At 39.1% G+C, this 27,445-nt stretch overlaps 1 protein-coding gene across 1 annotated transcript in view; it reads right to left on the reverse strand.

Moving 5' to 3' along the window:
- LOC128701224 (protein Star-like) overlaps nt 1-21,005 on the reverse strand; it is a 66,881-nt gene extending 45,876 nt beyond the window's left edge. The window contains exon 1 of the mRNA XM_070100472.1: nt 20,871-21,005. Within this exon, the coding sequence (XP_069956573.1) occupies nt 20,871-20,889 (19 nt within the window). The 5' untranslated portion in view covers nt 20,890-21,005. The remainder of the gene's footprint in view (nt 1-20,870) is intronic.
- Nucleotides 21,006-27,445: the final 6,440 nt, after the last annotated feature.

A 27,445-nucleotide genomic window follows, 5' to 3' on the forward strand; every position in this document is an offset into this window, starting at 1 on the left:
TTATTTACATCAATACCTATCGCATCTAAATCCCACAACTTATCAACTGGTTCATTCATTTCTTCCAGTAATGATAATTTTTGCTGTGGTACATGATCAGCGGTTATTCTCGTAACTAGTACATTTTCCACTGAATCAATATCAGCTTCTTTCCCACTTTGAGAGTTAATGGGACCACATATCATGTGGCCTCCTGCTGTTTTCAACAAGTGAACATCATGTTTACTTACTATATTTTGCACAAAACAGTGATAATAATCACTTCCAATGATTAAATCAATTGGACTAATTGTGTCCGTCTGTATGTCAGGACAGGCTAACTTGACCTTAGCTGCTTTCAGTGCTGCAACTGTTTCTTTTAATCCCTGGATCTGCACAGACTTAGGCAAATCATCTACTACCACAGCTTCTACTGTCTTTTTCCTGTTTCCTAAACCAACAGTGATTCTGGCTAGGTCATATGTCTGTTTACCAGAATTGTGGAAAAAACCAGCTATATCTAACTGTATTTTGGCATAGGGTTGTTTATTCAGTTTCTGCAACACTGTTCTTCTTATGAAGGACCTTTGTGAGCCTTGATCAAATAGTGTTAGCACATTGGTTTTGTGTAATTTATTAGATAACTCAACTCGAGCTATCGGGAGAGCAGTTGCTTTAAACTTATCTCTCACATTTAATGCTGTTGCTTGTTGACTTCCTGATTCTGTGGAAGTCTGCTGCTGTTCAGCAAAAGTATTTGGGCATAATGCTGTATGATGCATACCCTTGCATTTAAAACACTTCTTCAGTGAGCATTTACCTCCCTTGTGTTCACCTAAACACTTGATGCACCTTTTCAGCTGATGAACACGTTGTTTACGTGCCTCCATTGATGTCTATTGACTACAATACTGTGCCCAATGTGTTCCGTCACAAAGTACACATTTTTGGAGTGCGTTTATGTGTGACAGTCTGTTTATTGTCTGTTGTATTCACAGCTTGATAAGTGCCTATATGGGATTTCCCATTCTGTGGTTTAGTGAGAGTAGGTATACTTTTTTTATACTGACTTGAAGGTTTATTATCCACTGGATTTGTGGATTTTTCATCTTGTCTCGTTGCTTGCATGCATGAAACTATTGTTTGTAAACCATTGCTAATTTCTTCACAAGTGAAATAGCGTTTATTGAACATAATATTTAATCGTTCAATAGTTTGTGGTGACAATTTATCTTGTACAATACCACTGATAAACCAATCACATTGTCTTAGGTCATATTTAGCATCTAGAGATCTGAGACTATTGTCTAATATGATTCTAAATGCCTTTAAGTCTGAAAAACAATGTTTGCGTGGCTTCAGACTTGATATTAAGAATGCATGTCTAACTCTAGCCTTGTCAGCATCAAAGTAATTGTCTGCTAAGACACGTAAGGCTATTTGATAATTACCTTTAACCACCGGAAATGACTTAATCAGTTCATAGGGTTCTCCCTTCACAAGACATTTAAGGTAATTGAACTTAGCAATCTCATCTATGTCAGTTCGTGAATTTACTATAGACTGAAAACCACTAATGAATTCTTCGTAATTATGACCTTGGAAAATAGGTAATGACAAGGTAGGTAAACTTGGTAATGGTACACTTGTTGTTACAGGTATAACAGGTGTTTGACCACTAGTTACAGTAGGTCTCTGTGACAGAGTTTTGCGGCAGATAGCCTGTACTTATGTCCACCTTAATTGTTGATTACTAAAAGTATCCAAAACATTTTTAATTTCATCCTCAGGCAGATCTGATTCAAGAAATTTATTTTCATAATGTGTATAGTCTGAATTAATTATTTCCAGACGTTGTGTAAGTAATTCAAATTTGACCTCAAGATCATCAAAATCTATGTTTGTATCTTGAGTTAATCCTAGACAGACTGAAATTAGATATTCTAATTGTGTAACCTTAACGAGACTCACGAAATCGTAATGACACGATTGCAAACAAACCATACCCTGGCCGGGATTGAACCCGCGGTCAGAGAGTCTCAAAACTCCAGTCCATCGCGTTAGCCACTAGACCAGCCAGCTAGCAGTGAAGGGACTTGAGCTAGAGTTCGTCACGGCCACGCTAGCTAGAGATTCGTCTGTAAAAACTTGCATTTGTGGTCACAGTGGTGCCTGTGCTAACCTTCCTATGGTGTAGAAATATACCTAGTTGGACGAATCTTATTGTGGCTAGCTGGTCTAGTGGCTAACGCGACTGGCTGGAGTTTTGAGACTCTCTGACCACGGGTTCAATCCCGGCCGGGGTATGGTTTGTGTAATCTTAGTCTGTAAAGACTGAAACTGAGTTTTCAAACAAGCCATTTTAATGGTATACTGAAAATTCTAGCACCACTTAGTGTTTAAAAAACACTGTACTGCTATAAGCAGCTGAGTTTTTATGCTTAAGTCAGCAATAATCGAGTCAGACACTACTGACCTACTAAGCTTAACCTCAGGGTCAATGACCATGAAGGGCACACAGTACATGTGGCTGGTGTTTATAGCTTGAGTTTGCTGTGTCGGCCTGACCACGATGATTAACCGTAAATAATGATGTTATACACTTCATTCACTATACACTATAAATGTCACTGTATAACTGTAAATCACACATGAATATTACTTACGTATATATAAATATCACTGTTAATATATATATAAAAGCTTTGCATTTTATATATAAGTTCCTTTAATATAACAGGTATATCTATAAGAAACAAACTTTAACACAATCTTGTCTCTTAATTTCTGTTTATAAACATTATAAACACTATGTGTATATACACTCAGAAAAACCGAACATCAGTTGGATTGTTGTTGTTGTAGTCAGCAATTTTCGAGCTTGGAGCAGTGGATGCAGGGTGCCATCCCCCGTTTTCTTGTTGGGTGAGTCACCCAGCTCCCGTTTTCTTTGGGTGAAAGCTGGGTGAGCGCCCGTTTTCTTTTTGCCGCCAATTCTCTGTGATTCAGTCTCTAGGGACTCATTTATACTGATTTATATTGTAAAACACTAGTTTTACAGCTTTTTCCGAAGGACCTTGGCTCATAGATTGTTTATACACTGTAGTACAACATATTTGGACCACAGTGTGGCCTTTATCCGGTTCGAGCACGACTATAATGTTGAGAAATGGTATTACCAGCTAAGCTTATACATTTTGTATAGGGAAAACTTATCGTAGAAAGACAGCTCATCGCCTGGACAGCCGCCCCTGCAGACAAGGTCTTGAGAAGCTGTCGAGGTCATTCCTCAACGGGCTGAAATTGATATAATTATGTAAACAGTAAATTACCCCTAGGGGGTGTTATGTCAGCATATTTCGTTCTCTGATTGCTGACAAACTTACGTGTGTGGACTCAAAGATCAGCATATCACCGGGGTTTATGATAAGTGACTAACTCACGACTTTATACTCAACTGTGCAGTCAATAGTAGTACATCACGAGTTAGAACACTTACCTGGGTATGTGTATCTGATCCGTAATTACGCCCGGATATCCATTGAGTTGATTGAAGAATAGTGTTTTTTGAAGAATGTCGCACTACACTGTTGGATCGCAACACTCGTTGTTACACTGTTCATCAATAATTGTTCACACAATATCACTAAAAAGTTGATCACACTTCTCTGTAAGTGTTTATTGTGTTTTGTGAGACACTTTGTTCACACTAACGTACAGATCATTTTTTGTTGGTTATCCTGGCGTCAGTGTCACTCTCAGAAGAGTCACAGCACCCCACGCCGTTACTCCCCTAGCACATAGGAAAAGCTGACCTAGTACTTTTACTTCCTTGCCACTTCCTCCAAGAAGAAAAGAAGAATGTTTGATTCTTGCTGTCTTAAGCATAGACAACAATATACACTACCTTTACAATGATAATAAAGTGGGAGCAGAATTTTCCTTAATTGTCCTGCTAAGGTAAGAGATGGACTGTCTCTTATTAAACTACACTTGCAACACTGGACCGCATGGAGCGGAGGTCGCTTGACCACAGGTCGAATACTGGTACTGCATCTGGGATCAATTACTCGCTGTAGCAGTAAACAAGATATTTGCCCCTTCTGAGAGGGCTGGGCCCCTCAGGGCTGAAATGGGCTGAAGGGGCTGAAGGGGGCTGATACCCCCTCCTGGAGAAAATTTCTCCACACACTGCTCTCCCGATAGCTCGAGTTGAGTTATCTAATAAATTACACAAAACCAATGTGCTAATACTATTTGATCAAGGCTCACAAAGGTCCTTCATAAGAAGAACAGTGTTGCAGAAACTGAATAAACAACCCTATGCCAAAGTACAGTTAGATATAGCTGGTTTTTTCCACAATTCTGGTAAACAGACATATAACCTAGCCAGAATCACTGTTGGTTTAGGAAACAGGAAAAAGACAGTAGAAGCTGTGGTAGTAGATGATTTGCCTAAGTCTGTGCAGATCCAGGGATTAAAAGAAACAGTTGCAGCACTGAAAGCAGCTAAGGTCAAGTTAGCCTGTCCTGACATACAGACGGACACAATTAGTCCAATTGATTTAATCATTGGAAGTGATTATCACTGTTTTGTGCAAAATATAGTAAGTAAACATGATGTTCACTTGCTGAAAACAGCAGGAGGCCACATGATATGTGGTCCCATTCCCTCTCAAAGTGGGAAAGAAGCTGATATTGATTCAGTGGAAAATGTACTGGTTACAAGAATAACCGCTGATCATGTACCACAGCAAAAATTATCATTACTGGAAGAAATGAATGAACCAGTTGATAAGTTGTGGGATTTAGATGCGATAGGTATTGATGTAAATAAACCAAGCCCACAAGAATCTCAGACTTATAACCAATATTTAGACACTGTCAAATATAAAGACGGACAGTACTGGGTTAGGTTACCATGGAAATTAAATCCACCACATCTGCCTAGCAATTATCGCATGGCTTTCGGACAGATGAAAGCACAAATACATGAGCTCAGGAAGAAACCAGAGCTACTGACTGTTTATGATAATATCATACAAGAACAGTTTAACAATAAATTCATTGAGGAAGTAGTCGAAGATAAGTTGAAGACAGTCTCTCATTATCTCCCGCACCATGGAGTCAGAAAAGATTCTGAAACCACTCCACTACGTGTTGTATATAATTGCAGCGCACGTGCAAATAAAGATGTAGCAAGTCTTAATGACTGTCTGATGACCGGACCCTCACTAACTGAGAAGCTTGGAGACGTGCTTATGAAATTTCGCACAAACCCATATGCCTACACGGCTGATATTTCCAAAGTTTTCTTAAGAGTAGGACTACAAGAAATAGATAGAGATTATACTCGATTCTTGTGGCCTGAAAATCCACATGATCCTCAAAGTCTTGTGAAAACTTATCGTTTCAAATCAGTATTATTTGGTGCAACATCCTCTCCATTCTTACTAGAAGCTACTCTAAATACACATTTGAAGAAATCTGAAAGTCCCTTCAAAGAAATCTTAAAGAAAAGTTTCTATGTGGACAATCTTCAAGGTACTGTGAATAAAGAGGAGGATTTGAAATCCTTATACAGAGAAGCTAACAAGGAGATGAAAGAAGCAAATATGCCTCTAAGGATGTGGAATACAAATTCAAAGCAATTAAGGGAACTTATCAAAGAAGATTTCTCTGAAGCTGATATTCCTGATTGCAACAATATGCTGGGACTTAACTGGAGCACACAGAAAGATACTTTGAGTCTGAAAATAATAAACAATAAATCATGCAGTACACTCACTAAACGTAGTTTACTGTCAGAGGTATCACAATGTTTTGATTCTCTAGGACTCGTCTCACCAATTACCATAAAAGGTAAAATGCTTATGCAAGATGCATGGAAACTCAAAATTGGATGGGATGAGAACTTTCCTCTAGAAATGAGTCAAGCATGGGATGAAATATCCAAGAAGTTTAAACAACTTCATCAAATTAAATTTCCCAGACAAATAGGTCAAGAGGGAAACAATTACACATTACATGTGTTCTGTGATGCGTCAACCAGAGGTTATGGCGCTGTAGCTTACATGAGTAATGCTGAAGGAAGTACACTAATTACTTCAAAGGCCAGGGTAGCACCCTTGAAGGTCAGAACAGTACCACAATTGGAACTGACAGCACTCTATGTAGGTACAAAATTAGCTGTCTATCTCAACAAAGTACTTGATCATCTCACTATTGAGAAAACCGTGACATGGAGTGATAATGAAGCAGTTCTCAAGAGGTTAAGAAATAATAAGAGTAAGTTGGTCTATGTACAGAACAGAGTAGCAGAAATAAAAGAGATGCAGAGAGATTATCTCTGTCTCCACGTCTCTACCCAAGAGAATCCAGCTGACATTGTCACGTGGTATCCCACTCAAGAAATTTGTGGATAATAAATTATGGCTCCACGGACCGAACTGGCTCTCTAATGAAAATAACTGGCCTCAGCAAAAGGCTCACATTATGCCAGAAGAAAGAGTCTGCTTGAACACAGCAGAAATAAGTTGTGTAAATACTGCAGACACAACAGAAATAGTCATTGATGGATCTAAATACTCATCTTTGGGTAAACTCTTAAGAGTTACAGCTCTTGTCTTTAAATTCATTAAAAGAATAAAACCTGATTATGAATATCTTGAACCCATTAAATCCTGGGTGAAACTAATACAGAAAGATGTTTTCTCTACAGAATATAAATTTCTAGAAACACAGGATAAATCCCAAAGAAACCTGTCATGATTAATTCTTTAGGACTTTATCTCGACTCAGAAAAGATTATAGGATGTCGAGGAAGAATTCATAATTCTTCACTACCTAAAGAAGCCATACATCCAATATTGATCCCCAAGAATCATTGGCTAACAAAACTGATCGTGCAAAATGCCCACAGTAACGTGTTACTTGGTGGAGTAGCTGACACACTTTGTCATATACGACAATCCTACTGGATACCTCAAGGTCAACAAAGTGTGAAAAAACAAATAAAAGACTGTATTACTTGTCGTCACTACGATATGCGAGTATGTCAGTATCCAGGTCCACCTTCATATCTCTCTGAAAGAGTTTGTCATATCACTCCATTTGAGGTTACAGTTGTAGATTACACTGGACCAATAATTTTAACCAAAACAGTTGACAAAGTTCCCATCAAGGTGTACTTCTGTTTGTTCACTTGTGCTACAACTAGAGCAGTACATCTAGAAGTAGCCACTGACATGTCTGCTTAAACCTTTATCAAATTATTCAGAAGGTTTGCAGCCAGAAGGTGATGTCCCAGACTGAAGATTTCAGATAATGCAACGAACTTTGTTGCTGGTGCTGCTTATATAAGCAAGATCTTTGATCAACCAGAAGTACAACAGATGCTGAATCAACGCAGTTGTCGTTGGAGATACATTCCTCCTAAATCTCCATGGCGTGCAGGATTTTATGAAAAAATGATCTGGACAATTTAGAAGTGTTAAGTCCATCTCATTTACTCCATGGGAGAAGGCTCGAACCTGTTCCTCCCATGAATGACAAAGAAATCATAGAGGATCCTACTTATTTCGAACCTGAGCAACTCAGACGTAAATTCAAACTCCTTAATAAAGTGATTGAATGTTGGGAGAAAATTTAGCGAGAAGACTATCTCACCTAATTGAGAGAACACTTCTATGGAGCTGGTGTTCCTGAAAATCATAAGTCCTTAAGTCCTGGTGATAGAGTGATTATTGACAATGATGATCCGAGGTCCCAATGGCCACCTGGAAAAATTGTGACCATATATCCTGATGCAAATTGAATCATCAGGACAGTTGATATTTTAAGCAAAGGTGTAGTGAACAAGTGGACAATAAATAAACTAGTACCGTTAGAAATACAGTGTTGAAAACAAAATTTGTGATTCTCCAGAAACCACACAGACTAAAGCTGTTCAGAAAAGACAAGCAGCAGTGGTGGCGAGTGAGAAAATCAAATTAATGTTTAGTGATGAATAGTTCACCTGCAGCGAACCTCCGCCGGCCCCCAGTGTGGAGAAATTTTCTCCAGGACGGGGGTATCAGCCCCCTTCAGCCCCCTTCAGCCCCTTCAGCCCCTTTCAGCCCTGAGGGACCCAGCCATCTCAGAAGGGGCAAATATCTTGTTTACTGTTACAGCGAGTAATTGATCCCACATGCAGTACCAGTATGCTGCATGTGGTCAAGTGACTGCCGCTCCATGCGGTCCAGTGTTGCAAAGTGTAGTTTAATAAGAGACAGTCCATCTCTTACCTTAGCAGGACAGTTAAGGAAAATCCTGCTCCCACTTTATTGTCATGGTAAAGATTGTGTATGTTGTTGTCTATGCTTAAGACAGCAAGAATCAAACATTCTGCTTTGCTTCTTGGAGGAAGTGGCAAGGAAGTAAAAGTACTAGGTCAGCTTTTCCTTTGTGATAGGGGAGTAATGGCGTGGGGTGCTATGGCGTCTTCAGATTACTTTTGACTCTTCTGAGAATGACACTGACGCCAGAATAACCAACAAAGAACACTGATCTGTGCGTTAGTGTGAACAAAATATCTCATAAAACACAATAAACACTTAAGAGAAGTGTGATCAGCTTCTTTAGTAATAAGACTGAGAATAATAAAGACAAATCTTGTGGAGCATAGTGTACCAGTGTGAGTATTCCTAGACTATGGAAGACGTGGACATCCAAGGACACTTCAGCTTCTATCAAGTCACCGATATCTGTCGAAGGTGTGAAGAACACCATAGCTCACGCTACAAGAGCAAGGTAGGTTACGAATTTCTTGTAGTACTGGGGACTGTGCAGTTCTTGAGTCACAAGGAGTTTGTAATCAACCTATAGTCAGCAGTAAGGTGCGGACTTTTGAGTCCAAACAAGTACATAATTTGTCAGCAATCAGTGAATGAAATATGCTGACATAACACCCCCTAGGGGTAATTTATAATTTTACAAATTATAACTCATTTCAGCCCTTTGAGGAATGACTTCTACAGATTCTCAAGACCTCGTCTGCAGGGGCGGCTGTGCAGGTGATGAGCTGTCTTTCTAAGTTAAGTTTTCCCTATACAAAATGTATAAGCTTAGCTGGTAAAGCCATTTCTCAACAGATTCCGCCATCCTTTTTCCGGAGGGCACACAATGAGGCACCAAAGAAAAGGGGTCTGATGGCTTCTGGGACACGGCCAGCCAGGTACAGGTTGGAAAATTTGGTGTATATATATATATATATAAATGTAAATATATATATTTTTTTCAACAAACCGGCCGTATCCCACCGAGGCAGGGTGGCCAAAAATAAAAACAAAAGTTTCTCTTTTTCAATTTAGTAATTTATAAAGGAGAAGGGGTTACTAGGCCCTTGCTCCTGGCATTTTAGTCGCTTCTTACAACACGCATGGCTTACAGAGGAAGAATTCTGTTCCACTTCCCCATGGAGATAAGAGAAAATAAACAAGAACAAGAACTAGAAAGAAAATAGAAGAAAACCCAGAGGGGTGTGTATATATATGTTTGTACATGTATGTGTAGTGTGACCTATGTGTAAGTAGAAGTAGCAAGACGTACCTGAAATCTTGCATGTTTATGAGACAGAAAAGAGACACCAGAAATCCCACCATCATGTAAAACAATTAAGGATTTCCGTTTTATACTCACTTGGCAGGACGGTAGTACCTCCCTGGGCGGTTGTCTACCAACCTACTACCTCTATATATATATATATATATATATATATATATATATATATATATATATATATATATATATATATATATATATGCAATAAGATCACAGTAAACAGGTGGTTTTAAAATATGCAAAACAACCACTGTGAAAGAGTAGTGAAATTCCGAGCGCTTTCGTGACTACTCGCATTATCAAGAAACTATCGCAGTGGTTGTTTTGCAGATATATATATATATTTTTATCACACTGGCCGATTCCCACCAAGGCAGGGTGGCCCGAAAAACAAAAACTTTCACCATCATGCACTCCATCACTGTCTTGCCAGAAGGGTGCTTTACACTACAGTTTTTAAACTGCAACATTAACACCCCTCCTTCAGAGTGCAGGCACTGTACTTCCCATCTCCAGGACTCAAGTCCGGCCTGCCAGTTTCCCTGAACCCCTTCATAAATGTTACTTTGCTCACACTCCAACAGCACGTCAAGTATTAAAAACCATTCATCTCCATTCACTCCTATCAAACACGCTCACGCACGCCTGCTGGAAGTCCAAGCCCCTCGCACACAAAACCTTCTTTACCCCCTCCCTCCAACCTTTCCTAGGCCGACTCCTACCCCGGCTTCCTTCCACTACAGACTGATACACTCTTGAAGTCATTCTGTTTCGCTCCATTCTCTCTACATGCCCGAACCACCTCAACAACCCTTCCTCAGCCCTCTGGACAACAGTTTTGGTAATCCCACACCTCCTCCTACCTTCCAAACTACGAATTCTCTGCATTATATTCACACCACACATTGCCCTCTGACATGACATCTCCACTGCCTCCAGCCTTCTCCTCGCTGCAACATTCATCACCCATGCTTCACACCCATATAAGAGTGTTGGTAAAACTATACTCTCATACATTCCCCTCTTTGCCTCCAAGGACAAAGTTCTTTGTCTCCACAGACTCCTAAGTGCACCACTCACCCTTTTCCCCTCATCAATTCTATGATTCACCTCATCTTTCATAGACCCATCCGCTGACACGTCCACTCCCAAATATCTGAATACATTCACCTCCTCCATACTCTCTCCCTCCAATCTGATATCCAATCTTTCATCACCTAATATTTTTGTTACCCTCATAACCTTACTCTTTCCTGTATTCACTTTTAATTTTCTTCTTTTGCACACCCTACCAAATTCATCCACCAATCTCTGCAACTTCTCTTCAGAATCTCCCAAGAGCACATTGTCATCAGCAAAGAGCAACTGTGACAACTCCCACTTTATGTGTGATTCCTTAACTTTTAACTCCACGCCTCTTGTCAAGACCCTCGCATTTACTTCTTTTACAACCCCATCTATAAATATATTAAACAACCACGGTGACATCACACATCCCTGTCTAAGGCCTACTTTTACTGGGAAATAATTTCCCTCTTTCCTATACTCTAACTTGAGCCTATATATCTTCACTGCTTTCAGTAACCTACCTCCTATATGCATACATACATACATACATATATATATATATATATATATATATATATATATATATATATAGTGTTTGGTTCGGTAGGAGATACGAGGGTTGAAGGTAAACACCTTGTTGGATGGTAACACTATATATTGTCGGACTCTGATAAGGAAGGGATGAGGCCAGCCTGCCGTGTCACTGCCTGGCTGGATGTCTATACGCCAACTAAGAGCGGGGCAGCTCGTCTCACTCGCTCGCTGCATCCCGTGACGTCATACAGTCACAGGCCTAAGGGATCTTCTATATAAACACATGGATGGTACTATGATACTCAGCTAATCTATATAACACATATAAGGGAGGATCAGCAACTGTGCTGACAGTTCGGTCATGTTACGTATGTCGTCTCGACATACACTACTATGCTATAGGCTGAACAGGCAGGTGCTTCTGGGCTGATTCTATACAATAACAAATTCATTTATAACTTACAACTAATGGATGGTATACTGGATGTTAACAAAATGAGTTTTACATAATGGGTGTTAACGTAATCACTTTCAAGGTAATGCATTATAAACTATAAGAACAAATCATTTTACAATATGGGATGGATTCTGAGGAAATAAATAAATATATATATATACAAGGTGAAATTAACAGCAAAGGCATCTGGTGCGCACTCAGGTCATTACTGTCAAATTCTCAGAATACGGAGGGAACGTGAACACGAAAAAAAAAAAATCCTGAAAAACTGATCAGTTAATAACAAAATTCACAGTTGACAATTTCCTTCATCTCTGACATCTAATTATACAGGCTATGTACATTTAAACCCAATTCTGCGAGGGTGAGGTTTACAAATGCAGAATGGTTATCATTTCTGGGAGGATCGAATTCCTCTGCAATTGCTAACACATGCCTTGACTGAGGGAGATCTGAACGAGTATCTACTAAAGATACTTGTGGGTTTCTCATTACTTGTCGAGTATGCAAGGAGTAACGACATTCAGGTTGAATATCTGAGTATTTGAGGTAGAGGGTACAGAGTCAAAAGGATTTTCAGCATCTGTCACATTAGTCTGGGTAGCAATATCATCAACATCGCATACTAATTTCATATGATCTAAACGCGATTCTTTGTACTTACCAGTACTAATTTCTCTAACCTTATACTTTTTGCCAGAGATATGTTCTACAACTCGATAATGGCCAACAAACTTTTGATCGAGCTTAGGCATTTCGGATGTTTTGTTGAAATTTGTCAGCATTACTCTCGAACCTACTTTAACTTTTGATGGTTTAGCACGGCTATTAATTACTTTAGTAAATTCTGCTGTTGATTTATGAAGTGTTTCACGGATTCTTCTAAAAACACTCTGAGCCATGCTTGTACGAGTTGCTACGAAATCATCAGGGTTGTAATTGGGTTTCGGAGTGGAATATAACAACTCAGGGTAAACGCTTGTCTACACCATACAATACATAATGTGGAGTATCACCTATGGAAGTATTGTAAGCAGAATTTATGGCACATTGAACATCTGGTATAACTTCATCCCAAGTTTCACTATTGGGGTTGATAGTGGCTCTCAAATCATCAGGTACTTTCTTATTGGTTCGTTCAGCTAACCCATTGCTGGCAGGATGATGAGGAACAATGGTGGATTTAGAGATCTTGTACAAAGTACACAAATTTTCAAGAATCTCATTACAGAATTCACCTCCATTATCTGTTACTAAGGCCTTAGGGGTGGTATGCCTGCAGATAATGCATTCTTTAACGCTTTAGCTACTGTCTCTGCAGTCTTATCTGCAATAGGAACAAACTCACAATATCTGGTGAAATGGTCTACCATAACACACAGATGTTTGTTGCCTTGGAGGGAACATTTAAAATTGGTTAACAATTCAAGGGCAACTCTTTCCCACGGTTCCCTAGTGGTTGGGTACACTTGGATTGGATTAGGACCATTGACATTTCCTTTATGTTGCATACAAACACTACATTTCTTAACATACTCTGAAATGTCAGTTGCCATACGTGACCAAAAGTACTTCATTCTGGCTTGTTTCACAGAACGATCCATACCAGGGTATGCAACACCTGGTGCACCGTGAACTATCTGTAGAACTACATTCACTAGTGACTGTGGAATTACTAACTGGTACACTCTTCTACTTGGAGTACCTGACTCGGCTGTTCGATACAGTAATTCTTGGCTCATTACAAAGTCACTGACGGGTGCTGGTGGCTTCACAGTAAGAATAAGATCTTCCTGGAGCAGGAATCGAATCACATCAGACCATATGGGATCTGTTCTTTGGGCATTCTTTACATCCTCTGCAGTAAATGGAGGATCTGCAGTAACTACACTAACGTGTCGGGATAAAGCATCTGCGACTACATTTGGCTTGCCAAGTAAATGTTCAAAAGTGGGATTGAACTCTTGGATAGTCAAGGTCCATCTGTCTAACCTTCCAGTAGGTTGTTTATTCTGGAATAAAGGTATCAGTGGTGCATGGTCTGTCAAGACATGAACAGGGTACTGGTAAATAATGTCTCAGAAGTGCTTCAAAGACCATACTATTACTAAAGCTTCTTGCTCCGTTACTGTATAATTATGTTCAGCCTTCGTAAGGACTCGGCTAGCAAATGCAACTGCATTGTACTTGCCATCAGTCTTCTGAGCTAGTACGGCACCTATGCCAATTGAACTAGCATCAGTTGTGAAATAGAAGGGCTTAGAAAAATGTGGGAATTTCAAAATGGGAGTGGACATTAGCTTTCCTTTTAGTGTCTGGAATGCTCTTTCTTGACAGAAGGTCCAAACGAAAGGAGCATCTTTCTTAAGCAATTTAGTTAGAGGAGCTGCTATTGAAGAAAAATTAGCAATGAAAGATCTGTAGAAACCTGCTAGACCCACAGAGGATCTTACAGCATCAGCAGTTTTGGGGGCTGGAAAATTTAGTACTGCCGTTACTTTACTTTGATCAGTCGTAACCCCTCTACGAGTGACTACGTGACCAAGAAACTTAATTTCTGATCTGAAAAATTGACATTTGGACAGTTTGATCTTTAAATTAGCTTCTTCAAGCTTACCAAGTACTATATCAAGTCTTTTAAGGTGTGTATCCACATCTTCGGACATGACGATTACGTCATCTAAGTACACCATAAGTGCTTTACCTATAAGACCTCTAAAGATATTGGTCATGAGCCTAGAGAACGTGATAGGAGAGGATCGTAATCCGAAAGCCATTCTAAGGAAGTGATAATGACCTGTGGGAGTAGAGAATGCGGTTAACTCTTGGCTGTCCTCGTGAAGAGGGACTTGCCAAAACCCTTGTAACAAGTCCAGGGTCGAGAAGACTTTGTTATCTCCGATATTGTGTAAAAGATCACCCAGTACAGGAAGTGGGAAGCGATCTGGAATAGTTTTCACATTTAACTTCCTACAGTCATTCACCGGGCGCCAAGTACCGTCCTTTTTAGGCACTAGGATCAAGGGCGCATTCCAGGGTGAATTACTAGGTGCAATAACTCCATCATCGAGCATTTGATTGATCAGTTCTTCTGCGACAGCAACTTGGGAATAAGGCATTCTGCATGCAGGTATATAGATAGGCCTGGTACCAGGTTCAAGTGGAATACGATGGGACAATAAGTTCGCTATACCCATCTTCTCACCTGGTAAGGCAATGGCTCTACGACGTTTGTTCAACAGCGTCAACAAGCGCTTGACTTCGTCTGGGAAGTCAGTGGGAGCTAAGTCTTTCTCCTCAACTGGTGGAATGGATTGATCCAGTGGAGTGGATGAGGTCTCCCCTGTTGAAATAGCACCAACCCACTGGTCAGGTGGCACGTCATCCTGTACTTGAACAGGGTAAGGATAGTGAACTAGGTCAGCAAGATTGGTATTTGCTCTGAGACGAACACTGTGACCCGAAGTGTTAGCAAGGAATAAATGGATCTTATTGTCTCTTACAATGTGTAAGGAAGGTTCAACAAATAAACCCTTGACCTTGCAGGAATCACTGTCAACTAGGACGTTATCACCATCTGGAACACTAGGAACAACAGACACTCTAGTGAGAGCACTAGCCGCAACAGAGACGTCTTTCTGCAGACGGCATGTGACATCAACAAGAGATGGCATTACTAGTTTCAAGTAATCGTTTTCCGACAAGGCGTCCCCTGTGGAGAAACTACTACTTGGACTACCAGACATTGCAGGGATAGGCTGAGCACTCAAGGCAGTCTGAGCGTCCTCGGACACTTGAGGCAATACACTATCTTGCATATCTGAAGGTGTAGGTGGAACACAGATGGGAGTGACAGAGTTACTAGTGCCTGACCACTTGGGTATGCTACTGGAAAATGCATTGGCTTGTAAGGACTTAATCCGTACATCGTACGGCAGTATGGCAGATTCCTGACTACTCACATTATCAAGGAACTGCGATAGTTCCTTGATAATGTGAGTAGTCACGAGAGCGCTTGGAATTTCACTACTCTTTCATAGTGGTTGTTTTGCATATTTTAAAATCACCTGTTTATTGTGATCTTATTGCATATATATATATATATATATATATATATATATATATATATATATATATATATATATATATATATGATGAATGGTTTTGAAAACCGACAAGTTGAAGAATTGAGACACTTATGCAACACATGGGAATCTTTAATGAAGAAACGTTTCGCCACACACTGGCTTCATCAGTCCAATACAAAGTAGAAATGGGTAAAGAGAGGAGAAGTTCGAGGTAATCAGTCCCTCAACCTGGAAACGATGTGTTCAGTCCATCACTCTTGTAGGAAGTGCAGCATAGGGCCAGAGAGGTGGCTTATATACTGCGGTGAGATGAGTTGAAGTAGTGGGACCTGCCACTAGTGTAAGTAGGTCGTCGTCCAAAGGTTGGGCAAGCGTTGAAGTCTTTGTACCAAGATCCCATGATGTTGCAGTGGGATCTTGGTACAAAGGGAGGAGGAAGTTAAGGTGAAATATAAGCAACTATTGGCAGAAAGGCGGGCTGGTGCAAATATGAGTGATGGGGGAGGGGTTGAAGAGGGTTGCAATAGTTTTAAATATGCAGTATTAGAATGTGGGGCAGAAGCTTGTGGTTATAGGAGGGGCGATACAGGAGGAAAGAGGAGTGATTGGTGGAATGATGAAGTAAATAGTTTGATAAAAAAAGAAAAAGGTGGCTTATGAAAGCTTTTTACAAAGCAGAAGTGTTGTAAGAAGAGCAAAGTATATGGAGAGTAAAAGGTGAAGAGTGTGGCGAGAGAGTGCAAAAGGAGAGCAGATGATAGGGTGGGAGAGGCACTGTCAAGAAATTTTGATTAAAATACGAAAATATTTTGGAGTGAGATAAACAAGTTAAGAAAGCCTAGGGAACGAATGGATTTGTCAGTTAAAAACAGTCAGGGAGTTAGTTGATGGGGAGCTGGAGGTATTGGGTAGATGGCTGGAATATTTTGAGGAACTTTTAAATGTCATATAAAGAAAGGGAGGCGGTAATGTCATGCACTGGCTAGGGAGTGAAGAAGAACAGGATGTGAGTGTGGTGGAGGTGCGTGAGGCATTACGTAGAATGAAAGGGGGTAAAGTAGCTGGAACTGACAGAAATGTTAAAAGCAGGGGGATATATAGTGTTGGAGTGGTTGGTATTTTTATTTAGTAAATGTATGAAGGAAGGAAAGGTACCTAGGGACTGGCAGAGAGCATGTATAGTTCCTTTATATAAAGGGAAGGGATACAAAAGAGTCTAAAAATTATAGAGGAATATGTTTACTGAGTATACCAAGAAAAGTATACGGTATGGTTATTATTGAAAGAATTAGAGGGAAGGCAGAGAGTAGGATTGCAGATGAGCAAGGAGCTTTTAGAGTGGGAAGGGGATGTGTAGATCAAGTGTTTACATTGAAGCATATATGTGAACAGTATTTAGATAAAGGTAGGGAAGTTTTCATTGCATTTATGGATTTAGAAAAGGCATATGATAGAGTGGATAAGGGAGCAATGTGGCAGATGTTGCAAGTATATGGAATAGGTAGTAAGTTACTAAATGCTGTAATGAGTTTTCATGAGGATAGTGAGGCTCAGGTTAGGGTGTGTAGAACAGAGGGAGACTACTTCCCGGTAAAAGTAGGTCTTAGACAGGGATGTGTAGTGTCACCATGGTTGTTTAATATATTTATAGATGGGGTTGTGAAGGAGGTAAAGGCTATGGTGCTGGGGAGAGGGGTGGGATTAAATTATGGGGAATCAAACACAAAAAGGGAACTGACAAAGTTACTTTTTGCTGATGATACTGTGCTAATGGGTGATTCTAAAGAAAAGTTGCCAAGGTTATAGGATGAGTTTGGGAGGGTGTATGAAGGTAGAAAGTTGAAAGTGAACATAGATAAGAGTGAGGTGATGAGGGTATCAAATGATTTAAATGAAGAATAATTGGATATCACATTGGAGAGGAGTATGGAAGAAATGAATGATTTTAGATATTTGGGAGTTGTGTCAGTGGATGGGTTAACCATAGAATTGATGAAGGAAAAAAGGTGAGTGGTGCGTTGAGGAATATGTGGAGACAAAAAACGTTATCTATGGAGGCAAAGAAGAGTATGTATGAAAGTATAGTAGTACCAACACTCTTATATGGGTGTGAAGCTTGGGTTATAAATGGTGCAGCGAGGAGGCCGCTGGAGGCAGTGGAGATGTCCTGTCTAAGGGCAATGTGTGGTGTAAATATAATGCAGAGAATTCGGAGTATGGAAATAAGGAGAAGGTGTGGAGTTAATAAAAGTATTAGTCAGAGGGCTGTAGAGGGGTTTTTGAGGTGATTTGGCCATTTAGAAAGAATGGATCAAAGTGACTCAGGAAATCGTAATGATACGATTGCAAACAAACCATACCACGGGCGGGATAGAACCCACGACCAGAGAGTCTCAAAACTCCAGACCAAAGTGGAATGACATGGAGAGCGTATAAATCTGTAGGGTAAGGAAGGCGGGGTAGGGGTCGTCCTCGAAAATACTGGAGGGAGGGGGTAAATCAGGTTTTGTGGGCGAGGAGCTTGGACTTCTAGCAAGCATGCGTGAGCATGTTAGATAGGAGTGAATGGGGACGAATGGTTTTTGGAACCTGACAATCTGTTGAAGTGTGAGCAGGGTAATATTTAGTGAAGGGATTCAAGGAAACCGGTTATTTTTATATAGCCGGACTTGAGTCTTGGAAATGGGAAGTACAATGTCTGCACTTTAAAGGATGGGTTTGGGATATTGGCAGTTTGGAGGGATATGTTGTGTATCTTTATATATGCTTCTAAACTGTTGTATCAGGGCGCCTCTGCAAAAACAGTAATTATGTATGAGCGAGGTAAAAGTGTTGAATGATGAAAGTATTTTCCTTTTGAGGATTTTCTTTCTTTTTGGGTCACCCTGCTTCGGTGGGAGACGACAGGCTTGTTGAAAAAAAAATTATATATACATATATATATATATATATATATATATATATATATATATATATATATATATATATATATGTCGTGCCGAATATGTAAAACTGGTCAATTAGCAAAAACATTTATAATTAAGTCCTTTCTAAAAATTTCTCTCATACATTTAAAGACATATTTTTTTATTAATGTTAATGCAAAAAATTTTAATTTTGCTCCAAAAGAATCTTAGGAAACCTACCTAACCTTATTATAACAAGAACAATTTGTTTTAGCCTAACCCAACTAAATCTATTTTAGATTTGTTTACAGTAATTTAATACTAAACAAACACAGTGAAATATATGTTTTTCGTTAGGTTCAGAATGATTTTGGCGAAATTATTACAAACACAAATTTTCACTTGTCCTATATGGCAAGATGAGCGTTGCTATTTAAGCCAAGATCGCAAGTTCTGCCTATTCGGCACGACATTATATATATTCATTTTAGAATTGCCTTAATTTTATGTTTACAGTAATTTAATACTAAACAAACACAGTGAAATATATGTTTTTCGTTAGGTTCAGAATGATTTTGGAGAAATTATTACAAACACAAATTTTCACTTGTCCTATATGGCAAGATGAGCGTTGCTATTTAAGCCAAGATCGCAAGTTCTGCCTATTCGGCACGACATTATATATATATATATATATATATATATATATATATATATATATATATATATATATATATATGTATCACTAAAAGAATAGTGAAATTCCAAGCGCTTTCACTATTTTTTCACTGGTTGTTCTGCGGGTGTTTTGCGATATTTGCATATATTATGCAAAAATCGCAAACCAATCGGTACAGGATGCATAATAACCACGGGGGAAGTAAAATGATATTTCTAGGCCTTCCGAGTTGCAATCACTTCCAGTGAACACAACCTCTGGGATCGTATTAGCTGGGTCATCCTCTTTTTTTTCTGGAACTTTGCTTGTTGATGATGATGTGTTTATGCAATAAGAAATGCCTAGGGTGTTCTGCAATGTCTTACTTATTAACTTGTCCGTATTTTATACCATTTTCAACGTATCTGTCAGACTAACACAAAGGTAGTTTGCTTTAGACGATATCTTCCATAATTACATCATTTAGCTACTAGTTATGAGTGAGAAGGAATGGATTCCAAAGAGATGTGCCTAGCAGGGGCAAATTGCCTTGCTGTATTGTTCCTCAGTTCTAGCCTTCTTGCTTTTATTAGTGAACTCTGTCCCCTACAATGTCTTCGAGATCTACCACCTCACCTTTGACAGTATTTAAACCTCCATTCACACACTTCAGTTTTATATCGTTCCTAACCATTGACCTTAACTCTTCTCTAGGCTGAGGGACTGACCCTCTCATCCTCTTGTTCCAAGGTTTATGGAGTGATTACATAATCTTTACCTCGCCACTGCTGCTGCTAACACTGCATTATTCTCTGTATTTGACTAATGAAGCCTACCACGTAGGCGAAACGTTTCAGTAATAAATATACCCAACTGTTGCACACGTGTCTTACTCATCAGGGAATGCATTGCTAAGTGACTAACAGATGAACGAGTAAGGAAAGATGAGGCTATATAGGGAAGGTAGTGAGGTGATGAGTCAGGTTAGTTATGTTGAAGCTGATTCTTGAGTAACTTTAAAAACAAACAACATACCTTTAAACCTACACCCCTTACCTGACGCTTCACCATACTATGCTCACAGTATATACAGGCTCATTACACTCTCCAGGTTATCTGATTGTGACTTAATATAGCGAATTGTGGATTAAATGTAGTTAATTTCGGTCCACTGAAGGAGTTTCATGGTCACCACAAGAACTGTAAGATGAATATAATGCTTGAAGGTGTGTTTGTGGTCACTTCAACTAATAAAGGTTGTAATAAAGTTGGTAGAATTACCGACAATATGTAAAGTAAAAGGACACAAGTGCAACTAATGTGACATTTATTGTGGCAACGTTTCGCTCTCCAGGAGCTTTATCAAGCCATGATAAAGCTCCTGGAGAGCGAAACGTTGCCACAATAAATGTCACATTAGTTGCACTTGTGTCCTTTTACTTTACAACTAATAAAGGGTTGTCAAGGGTCATTATAACCTCTGAAATTTGTTGTGGATCTGTACAATCACTGAATGTGTGATGGAAGCTACTTCAGCCACTACGAGTAATCAATATGATACGTCAGTAATCATAACATACCAGTACTGTAGATGTTCATTAGTCTCAGCGGGTTTTTATCTTTACTGATGCCGTAAATATTGAAGACGATAAACAAAGCGAAGGTGACCACCACTACATGAGTGAGCCTGAACCATCTTCTAGGAGAAATTTCCATCCTGTGAACAAAAATTAGTGGTAATAATTACTAATCAGAAGGAATTATTATGACAATATTTTTTTATACTTTTAATTTACTGTGCTACAAATATTTTGATACTATATATAGTAGTGTAAATGTAATAAGATTACAGGAAACGGGTGATTTCATAGTGTACAGAACAACCACTGTGAAAAATATAGTGAACTTCCAAGTGCTTTCGTGATTTCTCACATTATCAAGAAACTGTAAAAATAAAATATCAGTAGAATGAATATATGGGTGAGATTACACATCACAGCCAACATACAACACTTGACCCTCTGTGATCATGTGGGTGAGGTAGTCAAGGACCTGTCAGTCACAGCTAATATTCTATCCAAGCTTTAAGATTTTGTTTTGTTGAAAATATTTTAAATTATTCCCTAATATTATTAATTACAAATAAATCTAATTTATATAATCCTAAAGCAATATTAATAATAATTTCTGAAACTTAATTATTAGATTTCTTTCAACCATCGACCTGCTTGATACAACTCTCTCGGGCTTTTGAAAATCAATTGGACAGTTAAAATCTCTCACGTGAATAAACAGATTATTATTATTATAATCAAGGGGGAAGCGCTAAACCCGGAGGATTATACAGCTCCTGGGGGGGGGATGTGGAAGGCATTCAGGCTTAATTCGGGGAACTGGAGCACAGATCCAATTCCCTAAATCAAGAGCCCCTCACCAACATCAAGGAACCTTCCTTGAGGGGTGTGAATAAACAGAGCATCAGACTTTTGTCTCCTTCCAGTGTTATATTTATGTTGATGTAATCTTAGCTCAAGACTAATACATTTTCATAATATTTACCAGGAATCTTGTAGACACAGCCATCAGCATTTTTTGGGTAATTTTTAATCAAAAGTTTTTTTTTAATGTATCGATATTTTTAAATACGAGTTTGATTTTAAAATTCTTATGTAGAGAAGGTATATTAAGAAAATTTTCATGGAAAGGTAGAACCAATATATTTTTATTTGAATAAGATTATTGTTTCTTGAATTATAAAAAGTATTTCTAGCAAATTTAAAGAATTTATTACTTAAGTGTTCTGGATATTTTAGATCATTAGCTATTACAGAAATCTTCAAGATTCCTGCATCTATGAACTCTGGGCTGCAGATATGTAAAGATCTCAAAAAGATTTATGAGAATACAGAAAGTTTAGCTCTATCATCATCTGAAGGTGTTCCGTGGCTCGGTCACTAGCGCACTCGGCTTACACACTGAAGTCCGGGGTTCGAATCTCCTTCGGTATTTCTTGAAAACATTAGGGACGTATTTCCATAAGACACCTGCTGTCCCTGTTCATCCATAAGTTTAAAACGGGTACCTGGATGTTAGTGAACTGGTGTGGGTCGCATCCTGGGTGTTAGTGGACTGGTGTGGGTCGCATCCTGGGTGTTAGTGGACTGGTGTGGGTCGCATCCTGGGACAAAACTGACCTAATTTGCGGGAAATACTCAGTATAACAAGTGGCTTTCTATATAGTAGTATGTCACTGATGTCACCTATGGTCTGCATACCTCGTACATGTACTTATATACCTTGTATATGTGCTTGTATACCTTGTACATGTACTTATATACCTTGTATATGTACTTGTATACCTTGTACATGTACTTATATACCTTGTACATGTACTTGTATACCTTGTACATGTACTTGTATACCTTGTACATGTACTTGTATACCTTGTACATGTACTTGTATACCTTGTACATGTACTTATATACCTTGTACATGTACTTATATACCTTTTTCATGTACTTGTAGTAAATAATTATATCATACTATTATAAGAATAACAGTCCACATAACACTTTTGTTGATTTTCTGAAAATTTTAAGTATGAAGTCATGGTTCTCTTTAATAATTAATGCATTAAGAAAAGGCAATGATTTTATTCAAACTCAACAATAATATTAGTGGAATTAACTAGATGATTTAATTTAACATGGAAATGAAATGGATTTATATATATATATATATATATATATATATATATATATATATATATCTATATATATATATATATATATATATATATATATATATATATATATACAGTGGTCCCTCGTTTTTCGTAATTAATCCGTTCCTGGAGCCGTTACTATAAAAGAAATTTACGATTTACGAATCAATTTTCCCCATAAGAAATAATGTAAATACAATTAATCCGTTTCTGACTCCCAGAAGTATTAAAACAAAAAAAATTTAACATGAAATATACATGTAGTACATAAACAATACAATGGGAAATGATGAATGAAACATTAACAGCATAACACTTACCTTTATTGGAGATTCTTCTTAGTGTATGGGAGACTGGAGGAGGAGAGAGAGTGGATTGTTTATAGTTTGGAAGGGGAATCCCCTTCCATCAACACCTCAGGTACCATTTGCTTTTCTGGGGTTGCTTCTCTTCTCTGTTTCTTAATGCCACTAGGACCACCTAGAGAGTCACTGGAGTCCTGTCTCACAAAATAACTGTGGAGAGAGCTCTGTTTCTGGCGTCTCTTTAACACTTCCCTAAAATGGCCCAAGACTTTGTCACTGTACATGTTGCCAACCTGGCTTGCAACAACCTTGTTAGGGTGACGTTTCTCCATAAAGCTTTCCATCTTACCCCACATAGTAAAAATCTCTTTAATTTCTGAAGAAGGCACCTTCTTCTATCTCTCTTCCTCCTCTGCAGCAAGATTCTGAGCTGCGATGTGTTGCTCTTCCTGCTGAAGCTCTTGCAGCTCCTCAGTGGTGAGCTCTTCATTGTGGTCTTCCACCAATTCTTCCACATCCTCCAAACTCACATCCAACCCCATGGAACTCCCCAGTGCCACAATTGATTTTACAACAGACATAGGCTCATTAGGGTCAGTCCCAAATCCTTCAAAATCCCTCTTGTCGACACAATCTGGCCACAATTTTCTCCAGGCAGAGTTCAAAGTCCTTGTAGTCACTCCCTCCCAAGCCATACCTATAAGGGTTATGCAGTGGAGGATGCTGAAGTGTTCTCTCCAAAATTCCCTTAGGGTCAAGTGAGTGTCTGTGGTCACAGTCAAGCACCTGTGAAACATTGCTTTTGTGTGATGAACCCAGACTCCTCGAAAATTAGGTCATCCAAGTTTTGAGGATGAGCAGGTGCATTGTCCATTTCTAGCAGGCACTTGAGATCCAATTTCTTTTCCAGGAGATACTCCTTCACACTAGGGCCAAACACTTCATTGAACCACTCGACGAAAATTTCCCTCGTGACCCATGCCTTACTATTAGATTTCCAAAACACACACAATTTACTCTTCATAACATTGTTTTTCCTGAACACTCTGGGATTTTCAGAATGGTACACTAGTAATGGCTTCACTTTGAAATCCCCACTAGCATTAGCACAGAACATTAGCGTCAGCCTGTCTTTCATAGGTTTGTGTCCTGGCATTGCCTTTTCCTCTTGTGTAATGAAGGTCCTCTTTGGCATTTTCTTCCAAAAGAGGCCTGTTTCGTCACAATTGAACACTTGTTCAGGTTTCAGTCCTTCAGCCTCTATGTACTCCTGGACAGCAACCACCCAGGGAAGTACTACCGTCCTGCCAGATGACTGTGAAACAAAAACCTGTAACTGTTTTGCATGATGGTAGGATTGCTGGTTTCTTTTTCTGTCTCATAAACACGCTAAGATAACAGGGATATCTTGCTACTCCTACTTACACTTTGGTCACACTTCATAGACACGCACATGCATATATATATATACATACATCTAGGTTTTTCTCCTTTTTCTAAATAGCTCTTGTTCTTTTTTATTTCTTCTATTGTCCATGGGGAAGTGGAAAAGAATCTTTCCTCCGTAAGCCATGCGTGTCGTATGAGGCGACTAAAATGCCGGGAGCAATGGGCTAGTAACCCCTTCTCCTGTATACAATTACTAAAAAAGAGAAGAAGAAAAACTTTATAAAACTGGGTTGCTTAAATGTGCGTGGATGTAGTGCGGATGACAAGAAACAGATGATTGCTGATGTTATGAATGAAAAGAAGTTGGATGTCCTGGCCCTAAGCGAAACAAAGCTGAAGGGGGTAGGAGAGTTTCAGTGGGGGGAAATAAATGGGATTAAATCTGGAGTATCTGAGAGAGTTAGAGCAAAGGAAGGGGTAGCAGTAATGTTAAATGATCAGTTATGGAAGGAGAAAAGAGAATATGAATGTGTAAATTCAAGAATTATGTGGATTAAAGTAAAGGTTGGATGCGAGAAGTGGGTCATAATAAGCGTGTATGCACCTGGAGAAGAGAGGAATGCAGAGGAGAGAGAGAGATTTTGGGAGATGTTAAGTGAATGTATAGGAGCCTTTGAACCAAGTGAGAGAGTAATTGTGGTAGGGGACTTGAATGCTAAAGTAGGAGAAACTTTTAGAGAGGGTGTGGTAGGTAAGTTTGGGGTGCCAGGTGTAAATGATAATGGGAGCCCTTTGATTGAACTTTGTATAGAAAGGGGTTTAGTTATAGGTAATACATATTTTAAGAAAAAGAGGATAAATAAGTATACACGATATGATGTAGGGCGAAATGACAGTAGTTTGTTGGATTATGTATTGGTAGATAAAAGACTGTTGAGTAGACTTCAGGATGTACATGTTTATAGAGGGGCCACAGATATATCAGATCACTTTCTAGTTGTAGCTACACTGAGAGTAAAAGGTAGATGGGATACAAGGAGAATAGAAGCATCAGGGAAGAGAGAGGTAAAGGTTTATAAACTAAAAGAGGAGGCAGTTAGGGTAAGATATAAACAGCTATTGGAGGATAGATGGGCTAATGAGAGCATAGGCAATGGGGTCGAAGAGGTATGGGGTAGGTTTAAAAATGTAGTGTTAGAGTGTTCAGCAGAAGTTTGTGGTTACAGGAAAGTGGGTGCAGGAGGGAAGAGGAGCGATTGGTGGAATGATGATGTAAAGAGAGTAGTAAGGGAGAAAAAGTTAGCATATGAGAAGTTTTTACAAAGTAGAAGTGATGCAAGGAGGGAAGAGTATATGGAGAAAAAGAGAGAAGTTAAGAGAGTGGTGAAGCAATGTAAAAAGAGAGCAAATGAGAGAGTGGGTGAGATGTTATCAACAAATTTTGTTGAAAATAAGAAAAAGTTTTGGAGTGAGATTAACAAGTTAAGAAAGCCTAGAGAACAAATGGATTTGTCTGTTAAAAATAGGAGAGGAGAGTTATTAAATGGAGAGTTAGAGGTATTGGGAAGATGGAAGGAATATTTTGAGGAATTGTTAAATGTTGATGAAGATAGGGAAGCTGTGATTTCGTGTATAGGGCAAGGAGGAATAACATCTTGTAGGAGTGAGGAAGAGCCAGTTGTGAGTGTGGGGGAAGTTCGTGAGGCAGTAGGTAAAATGAAAGGGGGTAAGGCAGCCGGGATTGATGGGATAAAGATAGAAATGTTAAAAGCAGGTGGGGATGTAGTTTTGGAGTGGTTGGTGCAATTATTTAATAAATGTATGGAAGAGGGTAAGGTACCTAGGGATTGGCAGAGAGCATGCATAGTTCCTTTGTATAAAGGCAAAGGGGATAAAAGAGAGTGCAAAAATTATAGGGGGATAAGTCTGTTGAGTGTACCTGGTAAAGTGTATGGTAGAGTTATAATTGAAAGAATTAAGAGTAAGACGGAGAATAGGATAGCAGATGAACAAGGAGGCTTTAGGAAAGGTAGGGGGTGTGTGGACCAGGTGTTTACAGTGAAACATATAAGTGAACAGTATTTAGATAAGGCTAAAGAGGTCTTTGTGGCATTTATGGATTTGGAAAAGGCGTATGACAGGGTGGATAGGGGGGCAATGTGGCAGATGTTGCAAGTGTATGGTGTAGGAGGTAGGTTACTGAAAGCAGTGAAGAGTTTTTACGAGGATAGTGAGGTTCAAGTTAGAGTATGTAGGAAAGAGGGAATTTTTTTTCCAGTAAAAGTAGGCCTTAGACAAGGATGTGTGATGTCACCGTGGTTGTTTAATATATTTATAGATGGGGTTGTAAGAGAAGTAAATGCGAGGGTCTTGGCAAGAGGCGTGGAGTTAAAAGATAAAGAATCACACACAAAGTGGGAGTTGTCACAGCTGCTCTTTGCTGATGACACTGTGCTCTTGGGAGATTCTGAAGAGAAGTTGCAGAGATTGGTGGATGAATTTGGTAGGGTGTGCAAAAGAAGAAAATTAAAGGTGAATACAGGAAAGAGTAAGGTTATGAGGATAACAAAAAGATTAGGTGATGAAAGATTGAATATCAGATTGGAGGGAGAGAGTATGGAGGAGGTGAACGTATTCAGATATTTGGGAGTGGACGTGTCAGCGGATGGGTCTATGAAAGATGAGGTGAATCATAGAATTGATGAGGGAAAAAGAGTGAGTGGTGCACTTAGGAGTC

The sequence above is a fragment of the Cherax quadricarinatus genome, chromosome 72 (assembly GCF_038502225.1).
Source record: "Cherax quadricarinatus isolate ZL_2023a chromosome 72, ASM3850222v1, whole genome shotgun sequence".
Classification (NCBI taxonomy): domain Eukaryota; kingdom Metazoa; phylum Arthropoda; class Malacostraca; order Decapoda; family Parastacidae; genus Cherax; species Cherax quadricarinatus.